General features: G+C 41.7%; 1 protein-coding gene across 1 annotated transcript in view; it reads right to left on the bottom strand.

The window, feature by feature from the left end:
• The window catches only part of LOC146739198 (proteasome assembly chaperone 3-like), a 71805-nt gene that overhangs the window by 7045 nt on the left and 39994 nt on the right, over nt 1-24766 (bottom strand). Inside the window, exon 3 of the mRNA XM_085503526.1 lies at nt 831-914. Coding sequence (XP_085359652.1) covers nt 831-914 — 84 coding nt within the window. The remainder of the gene's footprint in view (nt 1-830; nt 915-24766) is intronic.

The raw sequence follows: 24766 nt of genomic DNA, 5'->3' as shown, positions 1-24766 counted from the left end.
CAGACTTAATTCACTTTAGATCTTCACCTCGCGAATTTCATTCAAAAAATAAGGAACTCTTACATGAACCAAGATATAAATCAGAATCCTTCAGCAAACGTTTTTTCTCATGTGCTGCACCACGGCTTTGAAACACATTGCCACTTGAACTACGCAAGTCACCAACATTAAACAGTTTCAACACTCAACTTAAGACCCATCTTTTTAGGAAAGCCTTTAACAACTAGTCATCTCTATGTACAGCGCCATTGAACATTACCTTATTTTGGATACTGGCGCTTTATAAATTACGTATTATATTATATTATATTATATTATAAGCCTTGTGGCTGACACTCACTACCAGGGTTCTCTCTACGCAACCAAGTGTTTGCTGTTCTTTTGATGACGACGACCAAAGACTACATTGGAGATTAACTCTCCGTGCTACAACTGAGTATATCACAGTTTGAGATGTCTGCCTTGGTGTTAAGAGACTATAGTCTGACTATAGAGTGACTTTAGCCTCTATATTGCACAGTAGTGACAAACTTACATAGACAAATGTCAATTACCACTGTGACAGTAATTAGTTTGTAAGAATTACAACCACTGATTCAGAAAAGTTTAACATTAAAACTGTAACCATGAACTAGTTGAATGCATCTATTGTTTTTTTATATAAAATTGTATATTAATTATTCTGCATTCCAGCGGCCTACATGTATGTTTGGAGTTGTTTACATAAAACCCCAAGCGTTACACTGTAAACCACTGACAGAATAAGGTTGTGTGAAAATTGGCTGAACTGGATTTAAATTTGTACTAGAATGGATAAAATAAAACCTCACCTCGTCTTTTCCTAGAACAACTTTTGATATGCAAGATTGTGAAGATGAGTCCATGAAACCTGTAGAATCTTGTGTCACATGAACCTGAAGCAAATAATACAAACATAGTGAATCAGTTATAACCTTGCCATTCCCAAGTACAGTCTGGGCAGGATTTTCAATAATGTATCAAGAAAATAAACATGTTGATGTTTTTGTGTATTTTAAGAAGGCTGAATCTACTGTAAAAATGTCAAATTTTCTGTGCAATTTGGTGTTATTTGGCATGATGTAGCTATAGTTAAAAACCTGATTGCTGTTAGTTCAGCCTTGAATTCAACTGATGGTAGTACCAGTAATCTAGATGATAGAATATAAGCACATTGTGCTTAGAAGGGGAGGGGGATGTCCAATTGGATCATGGCATGATGTAGCTATAGTTAAAAACCTGATTGCTGTTAGTTCAGCCTTCAACTGATGGTAGTACCAGTAATCTATATGATAGAATATAAGCACATTGTGCTTAGAAGGGGAGGGGGATGTCCAATTGGATCATGTGTTAAAAATTTGGTCATGTGACCACCTAGAGAGGCATGTGCGCATGGAAGAAACAAGATTAAATGAGTGCTTGAGTTTTATTCAGCTGTGAATACGCTAAATTGAATGTTGTGTAATAAGGATTGGGGAGTGTCATTTGTGAATGAATATAATCTGAAAATCATCTGCATTGAGCCCTGGTTATTACAAGTACACAATGTTCCTGTTGTCGCCAAATACAGCATTATATCACTAGCAATGCAATGTGTTTTCAGTTTGTTTTTAGGTAGATTAGGCAGGGCGCCATATTGTTTCACGGAGAGAACTGTATGGGTTTGTATCTCACTCATATACCATGCTAATAATAGATGATTTATAGCTATAATGCAAAGATGAACCTGAATATGTAGTTACTAGAAGATGTGTTAACGACTGGGTGCGTATTAGTTTGGTAAAAAACTGAAATTCTGTTTTTGTGAATTTGTGGATCCGCACATGTGTGAAACTATACATAGCATGTTTACCGTAGATAATCTGAAACATTCTCAAGACAAATGATCATGACCATACATAATCAAGCTATTTTAGAAATTATATCATTGGAATATTACAAGTTTGAGATTATTACTTGCCAGTTGTGATTTTAGTCTTTTATTTAGATACATGCAGCTTTGTTTCATTGAGAGTTTGTATTGTGTATGTGTTAGATAGCGCCTACACTTTTACAATGAGGTTTTGTACTGTATTTTAGGCAGTGTTATACTGTTATCGTCCTTGCATTGGTCTGTTTCTGTTTAGGTTTCTTACTTAATTATTTGAACTCTGTGGGCCCTTGTACTTTAGACCATTTTGATCAGTGTCAGGGGACATGCTTGGCGAGTATGGTACAATGTATTTGTGCATTACATGATTTACCTAGAACATTTTTGAAATGTAGCCTATTTCTTTATTTATTTCAGTTAATCAATAAGTTCATCAGTCGACAGTTTATGAGTACATGAGTGAGTTAACTTGATGAGTTATATGGGACAAGTCAAAAAGTAAACAAGTTAGACGAGTCATACTGTATGAGTTTACCAGATGTGTGAATAAACAGCCATTTCCAGACACACGTATATGTTGGTGAACTTTACTATTAACGAAAGGCATAAACTCTATCGTTGACAACTAGAAGTGTGTTACTAATAACTGAATAGAAATTACTGCTCCTATACATTGTACAAGTCAACTGATGACATGAATGTAATCACAGTGTACTATCCATATCGCAGATCTCCATCGTAAAATTGATTTGTTGTGATGAACTTTGACTTACCGGTATTGCATATAAATGTTCTATTGTTTGTGAATATTATGTGTGGTTTGTAAAAACAACAGAATACAGTAGAAGCTATGCCCAAATTTCCATTGGGTATACCAGGTAATAATAATAATTTATTTACTTGAATGCTCTATTTACAGTAATAACTGCATGACATAAATTACAACTGTAACAAGGAAACAATAATTTCTCAAACAAATAAATAAATGCACGATATGGGACGCATTGTGACGTACACAACATGTGTCATCGTGCTGTGTCCTGTACGATATGGGACTCGTAGCGATGTACACAACATGTGTAAAATGAAAGGGCAGTGGTCATCGCACCGCGTACGTCTTGTACGATATAGGACTCATAGCGACGTACACAACATGTGCCATCGCCTTGTCCTGTACGATATGGGACTCATAGCTACGTACACAACATGCATCATCAAGTCGCGTCCTGTACGATATGGGACTCATAGCTACGTACACAACATGCATCATCAAGTCACGTCCTGTACGATATGGGACTCATAGCTACGTACACAACATGTGCCATCGCACCGCATCCTGTATGATATGGGACTCATAGCTACGTACACAACATGCATCATCAAGTCACGTCCTGTACGATATGGGACTCATAGTTACATACACAACATGCATCATCAAGTCGCGTCCTGTATGATATGGGACTCATAGCTACGTACACAACATGCATCATCAAGTCACGTCCTGTACGATATGGGACTCATAGCTACGTACACAACATGTGCCATCGCACCACATCCTGTATGATATGGGACTCATAGCTACGTACACAACATGCATCATCAAGTCGTGTCCTGTACGATATGGGACTCATAGCTACGTACACAACATGCATCATCAAGTCGCGTCCTGTACGATATGGGACTCATAGCTACGTACACAACATGTGCCATTGCCTTGTCCTGTACGATATGGGACTCATAGCTACGTACACAACATGTGCCATCGCACCACATCCTGTATGATATGGGACTCATAGCTACGTACAGACCATGCATCATCAAGTCGCGTCCTGTACGATATGGGACTCATAGCTACATACACAACATGCATCATCAAGTCGCGTCCTGTACGATATGGGACTCATAGCTACGTACACAACATGCATCATCAAGTCGCGTCCTGTACAATATGGGACTCATAGCGACGTACACAACATGTGCCATCGCACCACATCCTGTCTGATATGGGACTTATAGCTACGTACACAACATGTGCTATTGCCTTGTCCTGTACGATATGGGACTCATAGCTACGTACACAACATGCATCATCAAGTCGCGTCCTGTACGATATGGGACTCATAGCGACGTACACAACATGTGCCATCGCACCACATCCTGTATGATATGGGACTCATAGCTACGTACACAACATGCATCATCAAGTCACGTCCTGTACGATATGGGACTCATAGCGACGTACACAACATGTGCCATCGCCTTGTCCTGTACGATATGGGACTCATAGCTACGTACACAACATGCATCATCAAGTCGCGTCCTGTACGATATGGGACTCATAGCGACGTACACATCATGTGCCATCGCCTTGTCCTGTACGATATGGGACTCATAGCTACGTACACAACATGCATCATCAAGTTGCGTCCTGTACGATATGGGACTCATAGCGACGTACACAACATGTGCCATCGCCTTGTCCTGTACGATATGGGACTCATAGCGACGTACACAACATGTGCCATCGCACCACATCCTGTACGATATGGGACTCATAGCGACGTACACAACATGTGCCATCGCACCACATCCTGTCTGATATGGGACTCATAGCTACGTACACAACATGTGCCATCGCACCACATCCTGTATGATATGGGACTCATAGCTACGTACACAACATGCATCATCAAGTCGCGTCCTGTACGATATGGGACTCATAGCGACGTACACAACATGTGCCATCGCACCACATCCTGTATGATATGGGACTTATAGCTACGTACACAACATGCATCATCAAGTCGCGTCCTGTACGATATGGGACTCATAGCTACGTACACAACATGTGCCATCGCCTTGTCCTGTACGATATGGGACTCATAGCTACGTACACAACATGCATCATCAAGTCGTGTCCTGTACGATATGGGACTCATAGCGACGTACACAACATGTGCCATCGCCTTGTCCTGTACGATATGGGACTCATAGCTACGTACACAACATGCATCATCAAGTCGCGTCCTGTACGATATGGGACTCATAGCAACGTACACAACATGTGCCATCGCACCACATCCTGTCTGATATGGGACTCATAGCTACGTACACAACATGCATCATCAAGTCACGTCCTGTACGATATAGGACTCATAGCGACATACACAATATGTGCCATTGCACCGCATCCTGTATGATATGGGACTCATAGCGACGTACACAACATGTGCCATCGCACCACATCCTGTCTGATATGGGACTCATAGCTACGTACACAACATGCATCATCAAGTCACGTCCTGTACGATATAGGACTCATAGCGACATACACAACATGTGCCATTGCACCACATCCTGTACGATATGGGACTCATAGCGACGTACACAACATGTGCCATCGCACCACATCCTGTCTGATATGGGACTCATAGCTACGTACACAACATGTGCCATCGCACCACATCCTGTATGATATGGGACTCATAGCTACGTACACAACATGCATCATCAAGTCGCGTCCTGTACGATATGGGACTCATAGCGACGTACACAACATGTGCCATCGCACCACATCCTGTATGATATGGGACTCATAGCTACGTACACAACATGCATCATCAAGTCGCGTCCTGTACGATATGGGACTCATAGCTACGTACACAACATGTGCCATCGCCTTGTCCTGTACGATATGGGACTCATAGCTACGTACACAACATGCATCATCAAGTCGTGTCCTGTACGATATGGGACTCATAGCGACGTACACAACATGTGCCATCGCCTTGTCCTGTACGATATGGGACTCATAGCTACGTACACAACATGCATCATCAAGTCGCGTCCTGTACGATATGGGACTCATAGCAACGTACACAACATGTGCCATCGCACCACATCCTGTCTGATATGGGACTCATAGCTACGTACACAACATGCATCATCAAGTCACGTCCTGTACGATATAGGACTCATAGCGACATACACAACATGTGCCATTGCACCGCATCCTGTATGATATGGGACTCATAGCTACGTACACAACATGCATCATCAAGTCGCGTCCTGTACGATATGGGACTCATAGCGACGTACACAACATGTGCCATCGCACCACATCCTGTATGATATGGGACTCATAGCTGCATACACAACATGTGCCATCGCACCGCATCCTGTATGATATGGGACTCATAGCTACGTACACAACATGTGCCATTGCACCGCATTCTGTATGATATGGGACTCATAGCTACATACACAACATGTGCCATCGCACCGCATTCTGTACGATATGGGACTCATAGCTACATACACAACATGTGCCATCGCACCGCATCCTGTAGGATATGGGACTCATAACGACGTACACAACATGTGCCATCGCACCACATCCTGTATGATATGGGACTCATAGCTACGTACACAACATGTGCCATCGCACCGCATCCTGTATGATATGGGACTCATAGCAACGTACACAACATGTGCCATCGCACCACATCCTGTATGATATGGGACTCATAACGACGTACACGTGTGCCATCGCACCGCATCCTGTAGGATATGGGACTCATAACGACGTACACAACATGTGCCATCGCACCACATCCTGTATGATATGGGACTCATAGCTACGTACACAACATGTGCCATCGCACCGCATCCTGTATGATATGGGACTCATAGCAACGTACACAACATGTGCCATCGCACCACATCCTGTATGATATGGGACTCATAACGACGTACACAACATGTGCCATCGCACCACATCCTGTATGATATGGGACTCATAGCTACATACACATGTGCCATCGCACCGCATCCTGTATGATATGGGACTCATAGCGACGTACACAACATGTGCCATCGCACCACATCCTGTATGATATGGGACTCATAGCTACATACACAACATGTGCCATCGCACCGCATCCTGTATGATATGGGACTCATAGCTACGTACACAACATGTGCCATCGCACCGCATCCTGTATGATATGGGACTCATAGCTATGTACACAACATGTGCCATCGCCTTGTCCTGTACGATATGGGACTCATAGCTACGTACACAACATGCATCATCAAGTCGCGTCCTGTACGATATGGGACTCATAGCTACGTACACAACATGTGCCATCGCCTTGTCCTGTACGATATGGGACTCATAGCTACGTACACAACATGCATCATCAAGTCGCGTCCTCTACGATATGGGACTCATAACGACGTACACAACATGTGTCATCGCACCGCATCCTGTATGATATGGGACTCATAGCGACGTACACAACATGTGTCATCGCACCGCATCCTGTATGATATGGGACTCATAGCGACGTACACAACATGTGTAAAATACATTATTTGTTCACATGAAATTCGAATTAATATTGTTCCATTTTTTTTACATGTTTTGGTAGGACATTCCAAAAATGTGGTTCGGCAAACAGCAAATGACCTATCATCACATGTTACTAAACTTGACATTGGAATTGTAATTAAGCTTGAAGAGTTAACAGCAATATTTTATATATAATCCGATCCTATACTGGAAGCCAGTGAAGAGTAATCAAAGCAGGTGTAATATGGTCATATTTTCTTTCCTTAGCTGCTCCAATCTGTAACCTCTGCAATTCAGGTAATTGGGCATTCGATATACCGTATAATAAACTATTGCAGTGCAAACAGTGCGGCCATTTTAAATCAAATCTGAAAAAAAAAAGACGTGCATCAAGGTTCCATAATGTCCAACATATGCACCAAGTTTGAACAAAATCCATCCATAAATGCTTGATTTTGGTGATTTTTCAGCACAAAAATGGCCGCCATTCAGCCATCTTGAATCAGATCATGAAACAAATTGATGTGCATAATTATGTATAATATTATGTATGATGTATGTGTGAAGTTTGAATGTAATCAGTCCAGGCATGTCTACGATACAGGTCCAGACACACACGCACGCACACACACACGCACGCACGCACACACGCACAGAGGTCAATCTATAAGTCCCCGTTTTCGGACTACTAAAAACTGTTAAGAGAAATACCCTTGTACAAGGAGGACAAAAGGAAAAAAATCTTCCAGCGCAATAGAAAGAATTATTAAAGACAAAAAATATCAATAAATAATTAAGGCATTTATCAAAAAAAAAGTTGTTCTAATTTTAAAGAAAACATTTTCGTTTTCATACCATGAAAGTTTGGAAATGTTGTGGTGAAAAAAAAAAGACAAAGGTATTATTTAGTGTATATATACAAATCTGAAAAAAAAAAGAAAACATTTCAGGCAGCCCAAAATGAGAAAGATATTTTTTATTCTTGGCCTAACATAATTCATAGTGATACATACAAATTAGGCAGAGGGTTCTCCGAACCCGCCTATTCACATAGTTCATACCCATCATAGAATCCGGTAAGTCAAAATGACTATTTTGAACTGTAGGCATTAATCAGCGATTCTGCCAATGACGGAGAGATAGAATTTAGGTCAGGGGAAGCCCCATGACCCCAAGAACCACGTGACCGAGGCCATATGGCGGCGCCATTACGGCTGGATATTCACTCTGGTTCCTTTCTCTCCGTATCGAGGACTGAGACCAACGCTACGAAAAGAGTGGGGTGGTTGGGGAGACCCGGAGTCTATGGTGGGTATGAACTATGTGAATATAGTCCAGGCATTAAATAGCAAAGGTTCAACAAAATTGTTGGAAAAGGTTTCTCTATGAATTTCAGCTCTTCATTACCCTTACTTTGAAGGAAAAAAAAGTTTACCAAAATTGGACTTGGGGAAATAGGTCAAATCCAAGATGGCCACCATACAGAAAAAAACGCATGTAAATATGTCATACAAATGGACCCGAGATAAAAAATATGTATGATATACCTCTTTATATATGCTGAACAAGTAAATACGATTGAAGGTATTTCTTTTCTTGGATAAATTTACTGACTATTTCAAAATGACCTCAGAAAGTAGGTCAAATCCAAGATGGCTACCATAAAAAAGACGAAGATGAAAATATGCCAAAACCATAAAACCATCTAAGATAAAAACATGTATGATCTGCCTATTCACATCAGCTTAACAAGATAATTATATATAGGCCGGAAATTATTTTTTTTCTCTCTTTGACAGTAGATTAACGCAAGCTATTCATATGCAAATTACGTTAACGCAGCTACGCGCGCAGCTACGTTTCACTCCAAGCAAATGAATCCGTTGTATTTGCATCTGTCGCTCACTTAGTCATGTTACATTGTATTTTAGAAAATATTTTTCAACGATTTAATAGCTGTTCCAGTTTGGTTTTGTAAGCAGTATTTCAGGTGAGTGTAAAACTGACATAATTGTGTACAAATAATAGCCTTCACTAAAACAAACTTGTCTATGTAGCATCCACGAGATATGGATTTTTGATCTGCTCTGTTCTACGTCATACATGCGGATATATGCAACGTATATGTGATAAAACAATAATATGTGATTTTTAGTACAATTTTTAAAACAGAGACTAATACAACCACGGCAATTATCATATATGTGTGATCTACATCTATTCACTCCAGTTTAAAAATGTACTTATTTACAGGTGGCTGACCTAGACTGATGGCTTGTGTGTTGTGTCAGGAGCCAGTTAACCTGGACAAGCCTCAAGATTATGCTAAGTTAACCGAAAAAGGTTGTGCTGGCATCAATAAGTCTAACAAACTGCGAAGTCTAGATATTCCAGATATTATTTTCACAGAGAACCTTTTCGTACATAAAGAGTGTCGAAGTAGACATACTAACATAAAAGCAATTAAAGCAGATCAAAGAAGATGTGTATCATCTGCAGACAGAGCTCCTATGCCACTTCGATCACGGGCTACAGCATTCAGTTTTAAAACTGACTGTTTTCTCTGTGGTAGTTATATTGACCAGGATGCTGCATACAAACATCCAGACAGACATGCACTTCAGTTCAGCCATGTGATGTCACTGGACTTCCAGAAAAACATTACTTCACATTGTGCACAGAGGCAAAATGGCTGGGCAGCAATGGTACATTCACGTATAGTGTACATACATGACCTGCCAGCCGAGGAAGCAATCTATCACCATGATTGTGACAAACTTTTTCGGACAGGAAAGAGTATACCTGTAGCATATGCTAAAGAGCTTCCAACAAAGAAACGGAAACTTGGACGACCAAAGAATATGTCTAAGATGGTTGCATTTGAGAGTGCCATTGAATATTTAGAAAAGAATGACGATGAAACTATTACACTAAATAATTTGCATTCTGTTATGAAAGTGAAGAGTGGACTAACTGATGATGAACTCTACAATACAGCACAATTGAAAAGGGAACTACTGAGTCACTATGGGAACAAGGTATCCATCACTACAATCAGACAACAATCCAACATCGTAACGCTAACATCAAATGTGAAAAATCTTATACAAGAAGCTCAATGTAAATGCTGCAAAAACTGACCAATCAAACATGGATAACTTGATAAAAGTTGTGGGAGAATACATTCGTTCAGAGATAAAAACTATGAACAAACATGAGGATGTATATCCAGATACTGAGCAGATCAAGTCAATTGATAAAAATCTACGTACCACATTCTTTACGGATACTCCTACAGACTATCATCAAAAGTCGGAACTCTGAACTTCATACTGCATCTTTGGGCCAGGCAATAATGCAATCAACACGCCCTCGTTCATTTTTACCTCCTCTACAAGTTGGATTAAGTATTACACTAGAACATAAATATGGTCATCGTAATTTAGTGGACATGATTGCAAAGTTAGGTTTTTGCTCATCATACACTGAAGCATCGTTGTATAGAAAAAACGCAGCAGACACTCGGGGTGTTGATGTAATCGATGAAATTGTAGGCACTTTTGGGCAGTATGAGGCTGATAATATTGATCATGCCAGTAGAACACTTGATGGTACTGGAGCAATCCATGTCATGGGCCAGATGGCAACATTTACCCCTGCCATAAAAGTAACACGAAGGGTACCCAGAGTTAAAGTTACTATGGATGATATTAAAAAAGTTGGCAGTGTTAAACTGGCGCAACAAATACTAAACCCCAAGTCAGTTCAAGATAAAATCATCTATACTAAACTCCATGAGGTCAGTCGGGATGATAGGAACGACAAGCTGGACATACTGTGGCGTGTTTCACCTCATTTTCCAAAGCCACGACCCTTGTGGTCTGGCTGGATGCAGATGCTCCATTCAGACATTGCACATCCTGGTAAAAGTTCTGAGATCTTTTTGCCCATTATTGATTTAACACCAAGTGACCCAACATGTGTTCGGTCGACCCTGGAGTGACCATGCAACACATAATGGAATCGCACCAGTCATCACATTTGACCAGCAGCTATGGTGGGTTGCAAATATGATTATTGAATCAGAACAGACTGAAAGCCCACTACGACAGATTGTCTTGGTATTAGGAGGATTTCATACTGAGATGAGTTTTCTCGGTGCAATTGGGAGTTTGATGGCTGGATCTGGGTTGAAGGAAATTATCTCTCAGGTGTATGCAGAGGGAAGTGTGGACCAGATGCTGTCAGGAAAGTCAGTGGCACGAGCTGCAAGGGCTCATTTTCTAGTTGACAGTGCCCTCAGTGCCATTGCTACATCTCAGGCATTTGATATGCCAGTGCCTAAAGTGTTTGAAGATCAGTGTGTGAACCTAGCATCATGTTCAAATATCTCTGAGATAATTAGCAGTCTTACAGGTAATAACACCTAGAAAAAGTTTCTATGACTGTCAACTTTCTTCACCAAATCATTCAACAGTCAGTATTAATGTTATCAGTGATGAATGTCAGTAAGTATTAATTAATTAAATGTGGTGTACCTTGGTTCTTTCAGATGATGAGGAGGATCTGGCCAGTGTGGAAAACAAGGCAGCCACATCTGACCATGGTATCATAACCGATGTATTTGTGACTACAGCAGATATGGAGGAGGATGTTATTGAGGAAGGAGGTAGGTGACAACAATATGTCATTCATTAGATAGCTAATGCATGTTCACTTAATGTGGTATAATTATTTCATTCCAATGCATATTCTTTTATTTTCAGTATCAAATGCAGAGTTCTTTGCCCTTCTTGACAGTGCTAGTGAGTTGGTGTCCAAAATCAATAAGGGGAATATTAGTCTGGAAGATGCCCTCACATCAGATATCATTTCTCAGCTACAGTCGTCCATAATGGAGTGGACCACATCCATGGCACCTTACCGTACAGCAAAGCTGTGGATCATGTATATGCACCTAGTGGGCATCCTACGATCACTTATTCGATCAGCTCGTACTGGCAATTGGAAACTTTATCTTCAGTCACTTCATGAAATGCTTCCATATCTAGCAGCATCAGGTCACAATAATTATACAAAGTCGCTTATGCTTTACCTAGAGAAAATGGATAAGTTGGAAAAAACACACCCTGCTGTACATATAAAATTTGTAGAAGGACTGTTTGTACTCCGGCGCAGTGACAGTTATTGGGCAGGGATATTTAGTGATCTGTACATTGAGCAAGTTCTGATGGGTAGTATAAAATCTGTTGGCGGGCTGACTAGAGGACGTGGTTTTCAGGAATCAACAAGTCTGATCTGGTTATTATCAATGCCCGCATGTGGTGAAGTGCACAATGCCATGCAGGAGGTGACATATCTATCAAACACCAGTACAGGGGTACACAAAGTTCTTGCACCAGCAAAACTCAAACGTGATGCCAAAGATCTGCAGTCCATTATTGATTATTTTCAAGAGAGAAAGCCATTCTCCAAGAATACTAAGGAGCTTTTGAGCTTGTCATCAGGAATCATAGCAGATGAGACGGTAAATGTTGACTCTGCTGAAACTGTTGGTGCTATGATTCTGGAATCAATGGTGGGACAGTCAGTTTCAAAGCACAAATTCTCTAAAAAACAACAAGTCAATACTTTAGCATCCTCAGTGTATGTGTCAGTTGGTGGTGAGAAGATCCAGATTGATCCTCAACAGCTATACCAGCGCCTCATTGTTGCTGGCATTGGCACTATTGAACTCCATACACTGTTTCAGTATGAGCTATGCTCTTATCCCACATCTTTATTTGACAAGAAATTATTCATGCGACTTGCAGATAAAGCTGATTTACTTAATGGGCTAGTGAAGAAAGTGCCAGGATGTGTCATCACTGAGTTGCCCATCCGTGTGGCTTATGTCATTGATGGAGGTGCACTATTACAGCGGCTACCCTGGCCCAAGTCAACATCATATGCCAATATGTGCCAACTATATGTGAAATTTGTACGCAACCATTACCAGGATGCTATGATCATATTCAGTGGCTACAGCAGTGGTCCTTCTACAAAGGATGAGACTCACCAGAGGAGAACAGGTACTGAAGTAGGAGTGGATGTAGACTTCACCCCAGATATGTTGCTCAAAATGAAAAAGAAGCCATTTCTAGCAAATACAAGAAACAAACAGAAATTCATTGATCTGTTGGGATCTGAGTTAGGGAAAGAGGAGGGCATTCAGGTCAGACACTCATGGGGATGCTGATTATGACATTGCTATATCTGCCTGTACAGTTGCTATAACGATGCCTGTGGTAGTTGTAGGGGATGACACTGATCTGCTCGTTCTGCTACAACACCACATACCATGAGACCATCTGTCTTAAGACTAGTACAAAGCTCATTGATATATCCATTCTGCAGAAGAACCCTGACCCTGACCTAAGCAAATCTCTCCTCTTTATTCATGCATTATCAGGGTGTGACACTACATCAAGGACCTATGGCATAGGAAAAATGTCAGCTATGGGAAAATATCGTAGCCTCAAGGAAATCTCTGAGGTGTTCATACTACCAAATAAAACTCATATTGATATTGAGGTAGCTGGTAATGAGGCTCTTGCGATCATATATGGTTGTAAACATGGTTCAGATTTGAATTTTGAACGAGCATCAAAATTCACCAAGAAAGTGGCTTCCAGTACAAGTTATCTCCCGCCAGAACAACTTCCACCAACATCAGATGCCGCCAGATTTCACAGTCATCGAGTATACATTCAAGTGCAGGCGTGGGTAGGTAACAACATGGAGGCAACAGAATGGGGCTGGGTACTCTGTAAGACCCATCACGAGTCTATCTTGAAGCCATACAGAATGGATCAAGTGGCTGCACCAGAATCACTACTTAAGATCATTAAATGCAACTGCACTGGGAAGTGTGACAAAAACACATGTTCTTGTAAGAAAAATGGACTTCCATGTAACTTGGCATGTGGGCAATGTAAAGGGATAACATGCAGCAACGGACCAACTCCTGACACTATAGATTAATGATACCCAAGCTCATGTGAAAACATTAGTTAAAATTCTCAATATTTCCATGTATGTCATATTAAATGCTATCCAACAACTAAAGTGTATGTATTGAGTCATCTTGAATATTGAGTAATGTTATCATTATACATTCGACTGTACCTGCGTTTTGAATATATTCAGGACATTAGTTTTTAGTAGTTTTTTGCACATTCTGAAATTTGTAATAAACCTAAACCTGAAAAATATATTCTGTTGCATTTATTTTCCAAGCTGATTAGGTAGATAATATGGTTTTATCTTGGGTCCATGTATGTGACACATTTATGACCTATTTTCAACTTTTATTTTCTTAATAGTGGCCATTTTGGAATTGACCTATTTTCAGGTGGTTCCCCAAGTCCGATTTTGGTAAACTATTTTTTTCTTTAAAGTAGAGGTACTGAAGAGCTGAAACCCGCTAAGAAACCTTTTCCAACAATTTTGTTGAATCTCCATGATTAAAAAATGTTTAATGACTGGACTAATAGGCAGGTTCAAAGAACCCTCTGCCTAAATTCACTACGTTCAATTACCCACCATAGACTTCAGTCAGTCAGGCGGGTTTTCCGAGCAAACAGAAAAATGATGAAAGTCTTTTCCCAGTCCAGGATGATACACTCTACAACAATCACTCAACACCTTAGTTAAGACCCAAAAAGGGTGGTGTCTTACCTTGCCTGTGCTGTCCCCGGGGCAAGAAGCCAAAAATGCTGCTACAGTGACAGGGTTCGGTGTGCCCGAGAAAGCTAGACCCAAACCCAATTCCGGGGGTAGTATGCTTTCGAAGTAAAAACCGAAACAGTTCTGCATGAGGGCATAGGTCGAAAAGCGAGACCTGGGATTGCTGATGGTAGAGAAATCCGTCCGCAAAAATGCTGAGACTAACTTATCGCGCAGGGACCCTTGTGGTTGTTCGGGCTGGGTCAGCAATCAAAGTCTGACCCGCTACGACGGGACCCAACCTGAAGAGACCCTCCTCAATAGATAGTATTTGTAAAGACGTTCTGCGTTCTCCAGAAGCCTGCCCTCAGTATGTGCTCGAGGGAGGCGCCTGACGCTAGCGCTAGTGAGTTAGCAATCGTACGGACCTCATGCGCTCGTATTTGGTGTCTCTGCAAGTTCTGTGTTGAGGAGGATAACGTATTATAGATCTCCAACACAGTCGCAGTAATCCACATGGCGATGGAAGTTGGGGAGGCCGGCTTATCCTGCCTGCCAGGGCCGTAACACAAAAACATTTGTTTGGCTCCCTGTCTCGAAATCCTAGTACGTTTCTTGTAGCAACTCAATGCTTGAACCAGGCAGAGAAGCAATTCCTCCTGATCCTCCGGGCCGACAATATTTGACAGCCGAGGGATGACGATCGGCTGAGGATTGTGTCCTGGGATTTGGTACTTGGCAAGAAACACGATTCGTGTCTTTAGCACAACTTGATCATCCATAAAGGCGGGGCACCCGTCCGAGAAAGTCGGTGCGCCTAGTTCTGACCAACGCCTACCTGAGGCGAGGGCCAGTAGAAAGACTGTTTTCCACGTCAAAAACTGGAGTGGTGCTGATCGGAGAGGCTCAAAGGGCGGTCTGCTTAGAACGGACAACACAACCGACAAATCCCAATTGGGTGGTTCCCTTGTTCGGGTTCTCGGCCTCTGATTATGGAAAGCAGTAAACAGTCTCCTAATAATAGGACAATCGGCTAGACTTGACCCCAAAGCGTTCTCCATGGTGGGGGACAAGGCCGACCTGTAGCCAACGATCGTTGCGTAGGACAGACCTACTTTGTCAAACAGGTGGACAAAGAAGTCTGCTACCTGGCCAATAGAGGGATGGCATGGATCAATCTCCCTTCCACTACACCAATTAGTGTATGCTCGCCACTTGGAGTTGTAGGCAGTGTTGGTGGAATCCCTGTTCGCCCTGGCCAGGACGTTGGCAGCCTGCTTAGAGAGACCTTTCGTCTATGCGAGTCTACTGAGAGCCTCCATGCGTGTAAGTGGTACACCGCTTGTCTTGTTGGGACAGCAAGTCCGGTAGGTCCGGAAGCACTACTGGTGTTTCGACTAACATTTCCAGCAGAAGCGGAAACCAGGCTTTGGTTGGCCAATTGGGCGCCACCAGAGTCAATATGCAGGTGGGCTCCTGTCGAAGTTTCTCCAGTACCCGGTGAATTAGCGGGAAGGGAAGAAAGGCGTACGCATCCATGTGGGTCCGATAAGGCGTCCATGCCCCAGGCCCCTGGTGTCGGCAGGAGTGTAACGTACGTCGGGAGTTTGGCGTTCCGGGGTGCGGCAAACAGGTATATCTTTGGACTGCCCCACAGCCGAAACAGCCTGGAGGCTACCCACTGGGGTATCTGCCAGACTGTTCCTCACCCCTGGAAGGTGGTGTGCGGTTAGCTCCACATTGTATTCCAGGCACCAAAGAAGAATTTGCTCTGCTAGGACTGACAACAATGGGGAACGCCCCCCCCTCCTTGTTGATGTAGGAGACCACCACCGTGTTGTCTGTGAGGAGCAGGACTCTTTGGTCTCGAACTACGGGTAGAAAGCGTAGTTGTGCCAGGTGCACTGCTTTCAGCTCGAGCCAGTTGATATGGCGGTCCCGAACCCAATGCGGGGGCCATATTCTTTGGGCTTGGGCTTGTTTGATGCACTCCCCACTCTTGGAGGGAGGCGTCTGTTACCAGAGTCATAGCTGTGACGAGTGGGTCCAAGGGAACCCCCCGCCCGAGGTTGGCCAGTGATGACCACCAGGGCAGGGCTTCCTTCGCTTGGTCCGAGATCAATACTCGCCTGTCTAGTTTCCATAGGTGAGCTCGGTGTTCCAATAACAAGCGTTGGACCGGGCGGCTGCGTAACGCGGCCTGGGGAACTGACCCTTCGAACCAAGGTCATCATTTCGATGATCCGCATTATTTCTCGGAGGGACACAGAGGGAACGCTGACTAGGCATTCGGCTAGGCTGTTTAGCACTAGGCAACGCGTCTGAGATGGACGAACCAGGCCTACATGTACCTCGGTGTCGAACTCCATGCCCAAAAACACCAACTGTTGGTTAGGGATGGGACTTTGTCTGATTTACTAAAAAGCCCAACTGGTGAAGTAAATCCTGCACTAGCCTTACTTGTTTGGCTAATAACCCCTCGTCTGGGTTGTGTAGTAACCAGTCATCTAGGTACGAATTGATGTGTACCAACATTTGGTGGAGCAGCAGCACTACCTGTTTCATCACTCTGGTGAACACGTAGGGCGCTGTGCATAACCCGAAGGGGACCACCCATAATTCTCCAAGCCGGAATGCACCGGCGCAATCTGTGTGCGACAGGGATATGTGGCCATGGGTTCGGTGGTTGCAAGGTGTGGTGAGCTTCCCCGGGGCCTACTGAAGTTACTAAGTTGTAACCTGGCCCCTCGCCGAACATATGCCCACCCCCCGCCGGTGATAACGCACGTGTCCAAGACTGCGTCTCGCTGCACTGTAGTAGCCCCGGCCAAGAGAGCCATATGACACTGGAGGATATCGCACATAGCTGTGCGGTGGCCCGCCATTAACTGTGTCGCCTAGTCTGGGAGGCAGATGCGTTCAGCCTCCGAGGTCTCAGAGTCCTGGGCGTGCACAAAAATGCGCTCCAGTGTGGCGCCCACAAATTCTAGGAAGTTGATGGGTCGCAACTCTGCCCTCAGGGCGTGCTGGATCGTCTCAGACTGAGCTGGTGAGAACGCCCATGGAACGCGGCCGTCCCCCTTTACCCGGTTTGACAAACAGAAATTCGTGGTACCGGAGTCCGGGAAAGGAGCCTTGGGGTTCGGTCAGGGGCGTTTGAGGAGAGGAGACCCGGTGCAACTAGCCTGAGCCTCGGTCTCCCCCAAATCAGCGGAAGGGTCGCGGCTGGGAATGGGGAGGGTCGCGGCTGGGAACGGGGGGTTCCCCGGAAGAGACGTGTCTAGAATGCGAGCAGTGCTTTTTGTGTTTCTTCCTACTTGCCGACTGAGGGGCCGCAGTGGAGACAGCTCGCTCTGACTGCATCTGATCTACCAGGGACGCAATCTGCCCCGACAGTCCTTCAACCATTGCCCTCATCTCAGAGGCAAACCCGGCACAGTACGAGGACAGATCCACAAAGGGACCCGCAACGGGCCCAACAGGAGGAATGACTTCCAGGGGCACAGCCTCACCGTTGCCGGTAAACTCAGGTAAAACACTGCCTGAAAAAACAGACTGTGAGGATGCCCTCCGATCAGCAGGGGGGAGATCGAAAAATATCGGAACCTCCACCATCAGGCCTCTTACTTGACATCTCAGTACATGAAGTACCGGTAGCCGAGCGTGAGGACTTCCCACTCATGCCAACACACAACTCACTCTGATCGATTTTACTAGACGTGCGACCTTTACGTGAATGAGTGACGCGGTCAGTCTCAGTGATTTTTATGCTGCGCTGAAAACTAACCCAGGCCCAGAACTACGTAGATTGCATATGCCCTCAGAGCAAAAACCTGAACCCCGCACGCAACTGAGACATAAATAGAATTTTGCATGCGGGTTTCAATCTGGTAAATTCTGTGCACAACCACTACAAGCCCACCTCAAAACTTGAGGGGACAAAACCGGCGGCGAGCCTCTGGTGCTGTCAGTACATCTATCTATTTCTAAATACATTGGTAAAAAAAAAATGAAGACGACATGCATGAGGGAAGCGAATTACAGTTGGAAAAGGTGACGCAACGAAACCAACAAGTGATTAAGTTACGACACAGGGTTTTATTTCTTTGTTGTAAAAAATCCTACACACAAAGGGGAAAACAACAAAAGGAAAACTAATCCTACAAGCTACAATGTCGCATGCCGCCGGCAACCACCCAAGCTAGAAACCCGGACAGGAAAAAGCAGGCAGAGCCGCTAAGCTTCATCCCCGTCGATGCGGAGATAAAGGAAGAGTGAATATCCAGCCGTAATTGCGCCGCCATATGGCCTCGGTCACGTGGTTCGTGACGTAAGGGAAAAGAATCTTGGGGTCATGGGGCTTCCCCTGACCTAGATTCTATCTCTCCGTCATTGGCAGAATCGCTGATTAATGCCTACAGTTCAAAATAGTCATTTTGACTGACCGGAGTCTATGGTGGGTAATTGAACGTAGTGAATTTAATATAGCAAGAATATAAATTCTAAACCGTACAACCAGCCATCAGATATGTGATGCATTCTTGCAATGGCCAGGCACAGTGGGAGTTTTCAGAACAATATTGCTAAATCACTAAAATAAGGTGAATTTATTGGGAATAATATAATGCTCCATTTAATTCAATTTTGTATTGTATTTGAGATGGAAGCATCATAATAATAATTCGATTTGCCACCATAAAATGAACGAGTATACAAGCCAATGCGCAAGATGGCACTGTAAGCAAAACAAAATGGCAACCATATAAATTAGTGATCCCTTCATTGAGCACATTTCAACGCTACACGAAGACTTTTATTGCAGCCATGATATACTTCAAATCGTCTTGAAATACCAAATGTAAATAATTTCATGAATGCTAAGAAGTGTCACATGTTCACTTGTATTTTAATTTTATATAATTATATTCTATCATTTGTATATAGGGGTGATGGTCTTGAGTTTTTTGGGAGAGAGGGGGTGGTATAGGTGTCATTTATATTGAAACAAACTGATGTGCATCATCAACCAAATATATTGAATATCACCAAATTTGAATAAAATCTGTAAAAATCATCACACCAACTTTGATCAAAATCATCCTGGTCATATATGAGAAACAGCTGCTGACAACATCCAGCCAACCATTTTGGTTCTAATCTTCAAAAAAAAACATGACTGTAAAATATGATGTATTGTGTTTGTAAAATCTGCATTAGAAGCCGCGGTTTCTATTGAAATGGTACACTGCAACAGATGGGATGCGGTTTCTATTAGAAATCTACACAAATGAAAAATTGTGATTTCATTCTCAATTGTTCACACAAAATGGGTCCGACTTCTATTAGAGATGCGGCTTTTAAAACAGATTTTACTGTACCACAGTAACTCAACTGATAGATCTCATGATTGAGATTTATCAGGTCTAGGATTTTTTCTAGACAGCTACATACATGTATTGAATTGGATTAGTGGTTCTTGAGATATCGGTAGATAACAGTTGCATATACATGTATTGAATTGGATTAGTGGTACTTGAGATACCGGTAGATAACAGTCGCATATACATGTATTGAATTGGATTAGTGGTACTTGAGATATCGGTAGATAACAGTCGCATATACATGTATTGAATTGGATTAGTGGTACTTGAGATATCGGTAGATAACAGTCGCATATACATGTATTGAATTGGATTAGTGGTTCTTGAGATATCGGTAGATAACAGTCGCATATACATGTATTGAATTGGATTAGTGGTTCTTGAGATATCGGTAGATAACAGTCACATATACATGTATTGAATTGGATTAGTGGTTCTTGAAATATCGGTAGATAACAGTCACATATACATGTATTGAATTGGATTAGTGGTTCTTGAGATATCGGTAGATAACAGTCGCATATACATGTATTGAATTGGATTAGTGGTACTTGAGATATTGGTAGATAACAGTCACATATACATGTATTGAATTGGATTAGTGGTACTTGAGATATCGGTAGATAACAGTCGCATATACATGTATTGAATTGGATTAGTGGTTCTTGAGATATCGGTAGATAACAGTCGCATATACATGTATTGAATTGGATTAGTGGTACTTGAGATATCGGTAGATAACAGTCGCATATACATGTATTGAATTGGATTAGTGGTACTTGAGATATCGGTAGATAACAGTCGCATATACATGTATTGAATTGGATTAGTGGTACTTGAGATATCGGTAGATAACAGTCGCATATACATGTATTGAATTGGATTAGTGGTACTTGAGATATCGGTAGATAACAGTCGCATATACATGTATTGAATTGGATTAGTGGTTCTTGAGATATCGGTAGATAACAGTCACATATACATGTATTGAATTGGATTAGTGGTTCTTGAGATATCGGTAGATAACAGTCGCATATACATGTATTGAATTGGATTAGTGGTTCTTGAGATATCGGTAGATAACAGTCGCATATACATGTACGTGCATCTCAAAGAGAGGTCAAGTGAAAATTAAAATAATTTGCACAGTATTTTCACCCTTCAAAGTTTTCAATGATTAACCCCATTAAAACAAGCAACGTCATGGTTTAAATAGCTCTATCAAAACAAATGTTCTATATGGTGATATATTAGTGATCTGCCATGGTTATTGTTACCACAATGTTCTAAATCACAGCCATGGTAGTTTATATGATTGCTGCTACGGCAATTGCCATTGTTATCAAGATATCATCACAAACCTTGTGTTAGCCAAGTCAAGCAATGCACACCCATAAGACAAAATGCAATTAAACCCACATAAAAAGTTATTTGGTTTTGACTATTGAGAACATGTCAACTTAACATCATCAAAAAAATTGTTCATAAAAATAATGTAAACCTTGAAAATATCATTTTTACCAAAAATTACAAAAATATTGGCCAAAAATAAAGAATTGAAAATATCGCCACAAAATGAACAAGGTACTTATTATAAGCAAGCAGCCTGTTGACTGAGATAGCTCCGCTGTTAATAATGCACATTTCAATTAAAGAACTGATGATATCATCACAAAATGAACACATCTGAGAGAGGTCAACCTGAGGTACCTATATGTATAGTATCAAAGCAATCGGACTTGCAGTTTTCAAGTTTTACCAAAAATGACAAGAACATCAAAATTAGAGAATTGAAGATATCATCACGAAATGAACAAATCTGAGAGAGGTCCACATGTAGTACCTATAAATGTAATATTAAAGCAATCAGACTTGTGGTTTTTAACAAGAAGTCGAAAATATCACTTTTTTACCAAAAATAACAAAAATATTCATCTAAATTAGAGAAGTGAAGATATCATCACGAAATGAACAAATCTGAGAGAGGTCCACATGTAGTACCTATATACAATGTATGTAATATCAAAGCAATTGGACTCACGATTTTTAACAAGAAGTCACAAATATCACTTTTACCAAAAATCACAACAAGCGGCCTGTCGGCTGAGATAGCTCCGCCGTTAGCAATGCACATTTCAATTAAGAACTGAAGATATCATTAGAAAATGAACAATATGTATAGTATTAAAGCAATCAGACTTGTGGTTTTTAACAAGAAGTCGAAAATATCACTTTTTACCAAAAATATTCATCAAAATTAGAGAATTAAAGATATCATCACGAAATGAACAAATCTGAGAGAGGTCCACATGTAGTACCTATATATGTAATATCAAAGCATTCGGACTCGTGGTTTTTAACAAGAAGTCGAAAATACCACTTTTTACCGAAAATGACAAAAATATTCATCAAAATTAGAGAATGGAAGATATCACGAAATGAACAAATCTGAGAGAGGTCCACATGTAGTACCTATATATGTAATATCAAAGTAATCGAACTTGCTGTTTTTTACAAGAAGTCAAAAATATCACCAAAAATGACGAAAATATTCACCAAAAATAGAGAATTTGAGATTTTGACATGAAATGAACAAATCTGAGAATCCAAGGTACTTGCATATCAAATTTGAAAACATTCTGACTTGCGGTTTCGAAGAAGAAGTTGAAATTGTAAAGTTGACGACGACGAACGACGACGGACAATCAGTAATATGAACAGCTCCGCTGTGTCAACTTTGTCAACAGCGGAGCTAAAAATGTAAAAAGTTGACTACAGAATACAGACAATCAGTAATATGAAGAGCTCCGCGTCATCGACTTTGTCGACAGCGGAGCTAAAAATAACATATCAAAACAATCAGACTGGAAGTTTGAAAAGAAGTCGAAAATAACATTTTTTACCAAATATGACAAAAATATTCACAAAAAATAGGGAATTGAAGATTTTGTCGCCAAATTAACAAAACTGATAGGGGTCAACCCAATACATGTGCACTATCAATAAATGCACTGTAGACCAAATATTCTGTTAATCTAGTAAGGGGTCACTAAGACAGTGGCTACTATGCCCCAATTGCCACTGTGGTCCTTGGCAAGGTGTAAAATACATCTCAAAAGTCATTCTTTTAATATCTGGTTTTAAATCAATTAGGTAATCATAAACGCTGACGTTATTATTTGTCCTAAGCATTTTTGAAGTTCAATAAATTCAATACAAGTTTGTGTTGCATGAAATGGCATATGTTTGTTTTTTATGCATGTATTTATCACCAATTTCAAGGTTAAGAGTCGCAACTCGCAACCAACGCATGGTATGAGAATTATGCTTTGCATTTTACTTATATGTTTATCATATACCTCGTATTGCCCGGCCTCGTAACGCTATGGGAATCCCGATGCGCGAGCCATGCAATAATTTTCCATATCACGCCCAGGCCCCGTTTACCATATTTGGTAAACGCGTCTATTTCCTGGAACTACTTTCTGTTTACAAACAACGCGCGTAATTTGAGTCTGCGCTTCGATAACGGCTGACGATATTATTCAGTAGATGGGAAATATACCAAAAGACCAGTTGGACTCATTATTACCCTGACGAAAACCGGCATTCTACCACAACCAATCATAAATCATAATATAAGTTTACAGTACTACATACTCGCAGTCAGCTGGCATCGGTGTCGCTAGATACACCCAGCGACACCGATGCCAGCTGACTGTGACGATACTGTCTCCACGGAAGATCATCGGCGCATTTCAGATATTCTGTAAACTGTAAACTAAACTGCTTCTTGTCAAGCAATTGTTTCTCGTTCACCGACTACAGTTTTTAACAACTGTGAAATCAACGTGTCTCTACCTCCCGGGCTCTACCTCCCGGCGGCTACAACATCAGCTCCAAGAAAACGCCTGTTGTCGGACAGTCAGTAAATGACCAACTTAGCTGGACTGTAGTGTTCATTCTTAAGAAAGAAAGTTTATAATGAGTTCGTATTTACAACCGTTAAAATATTGTTATAAATTTACGTTCATTTGCTATTTCATTAAAACGTAATTTGGGGATATATTTGATGACATTCGTTTGTCTATTGTGTTGACGCGTTTGCGTCGTTTAGAATCCCCCGTATAAATCCGCGCCAGTAAAACGGCCCGTATCGAAACCCGGATTTAATCGAATAGGTTTTCTTTTGGGCCAGACGAGCGAAAAATAACACAACTAAAGACTTGTTTTTCATATAAGGTATATGATAAAACCTTTATGGACTGGATACGGCTTTTGCTGCCCTCGATCGTACGGCTTACGCGCCCTCGCAAGCTCGGGCGCTTCCGTCGCACGACCTCGGGCCGCAAAAGCCGTATCCAGTCCATAAAGAATATTATTACACAGCAAAAGAATAGGTTTCAGGATTCTTGATTGATTTGACAATGGTAGGTA

This window comes from Saccoglossus kowalevskii, chromosome 9, assembly GCF_978046115.1.
Source record: "Saccoglossus kowalevskii chromosome 9, keSacKowa6.1, whole genome shotgun sequence".
Classification (NCBI taxonomy): domain Eukaryota; kingdom Metazoa; phylum Hemichordata; class Enteropneusta; family Harrimaniidae; genus Saccoglossus; species Saccoglossus kowalevskii.
This window is presented reverse-complemented; position numbering and strand designations above follow the sequence as displayed.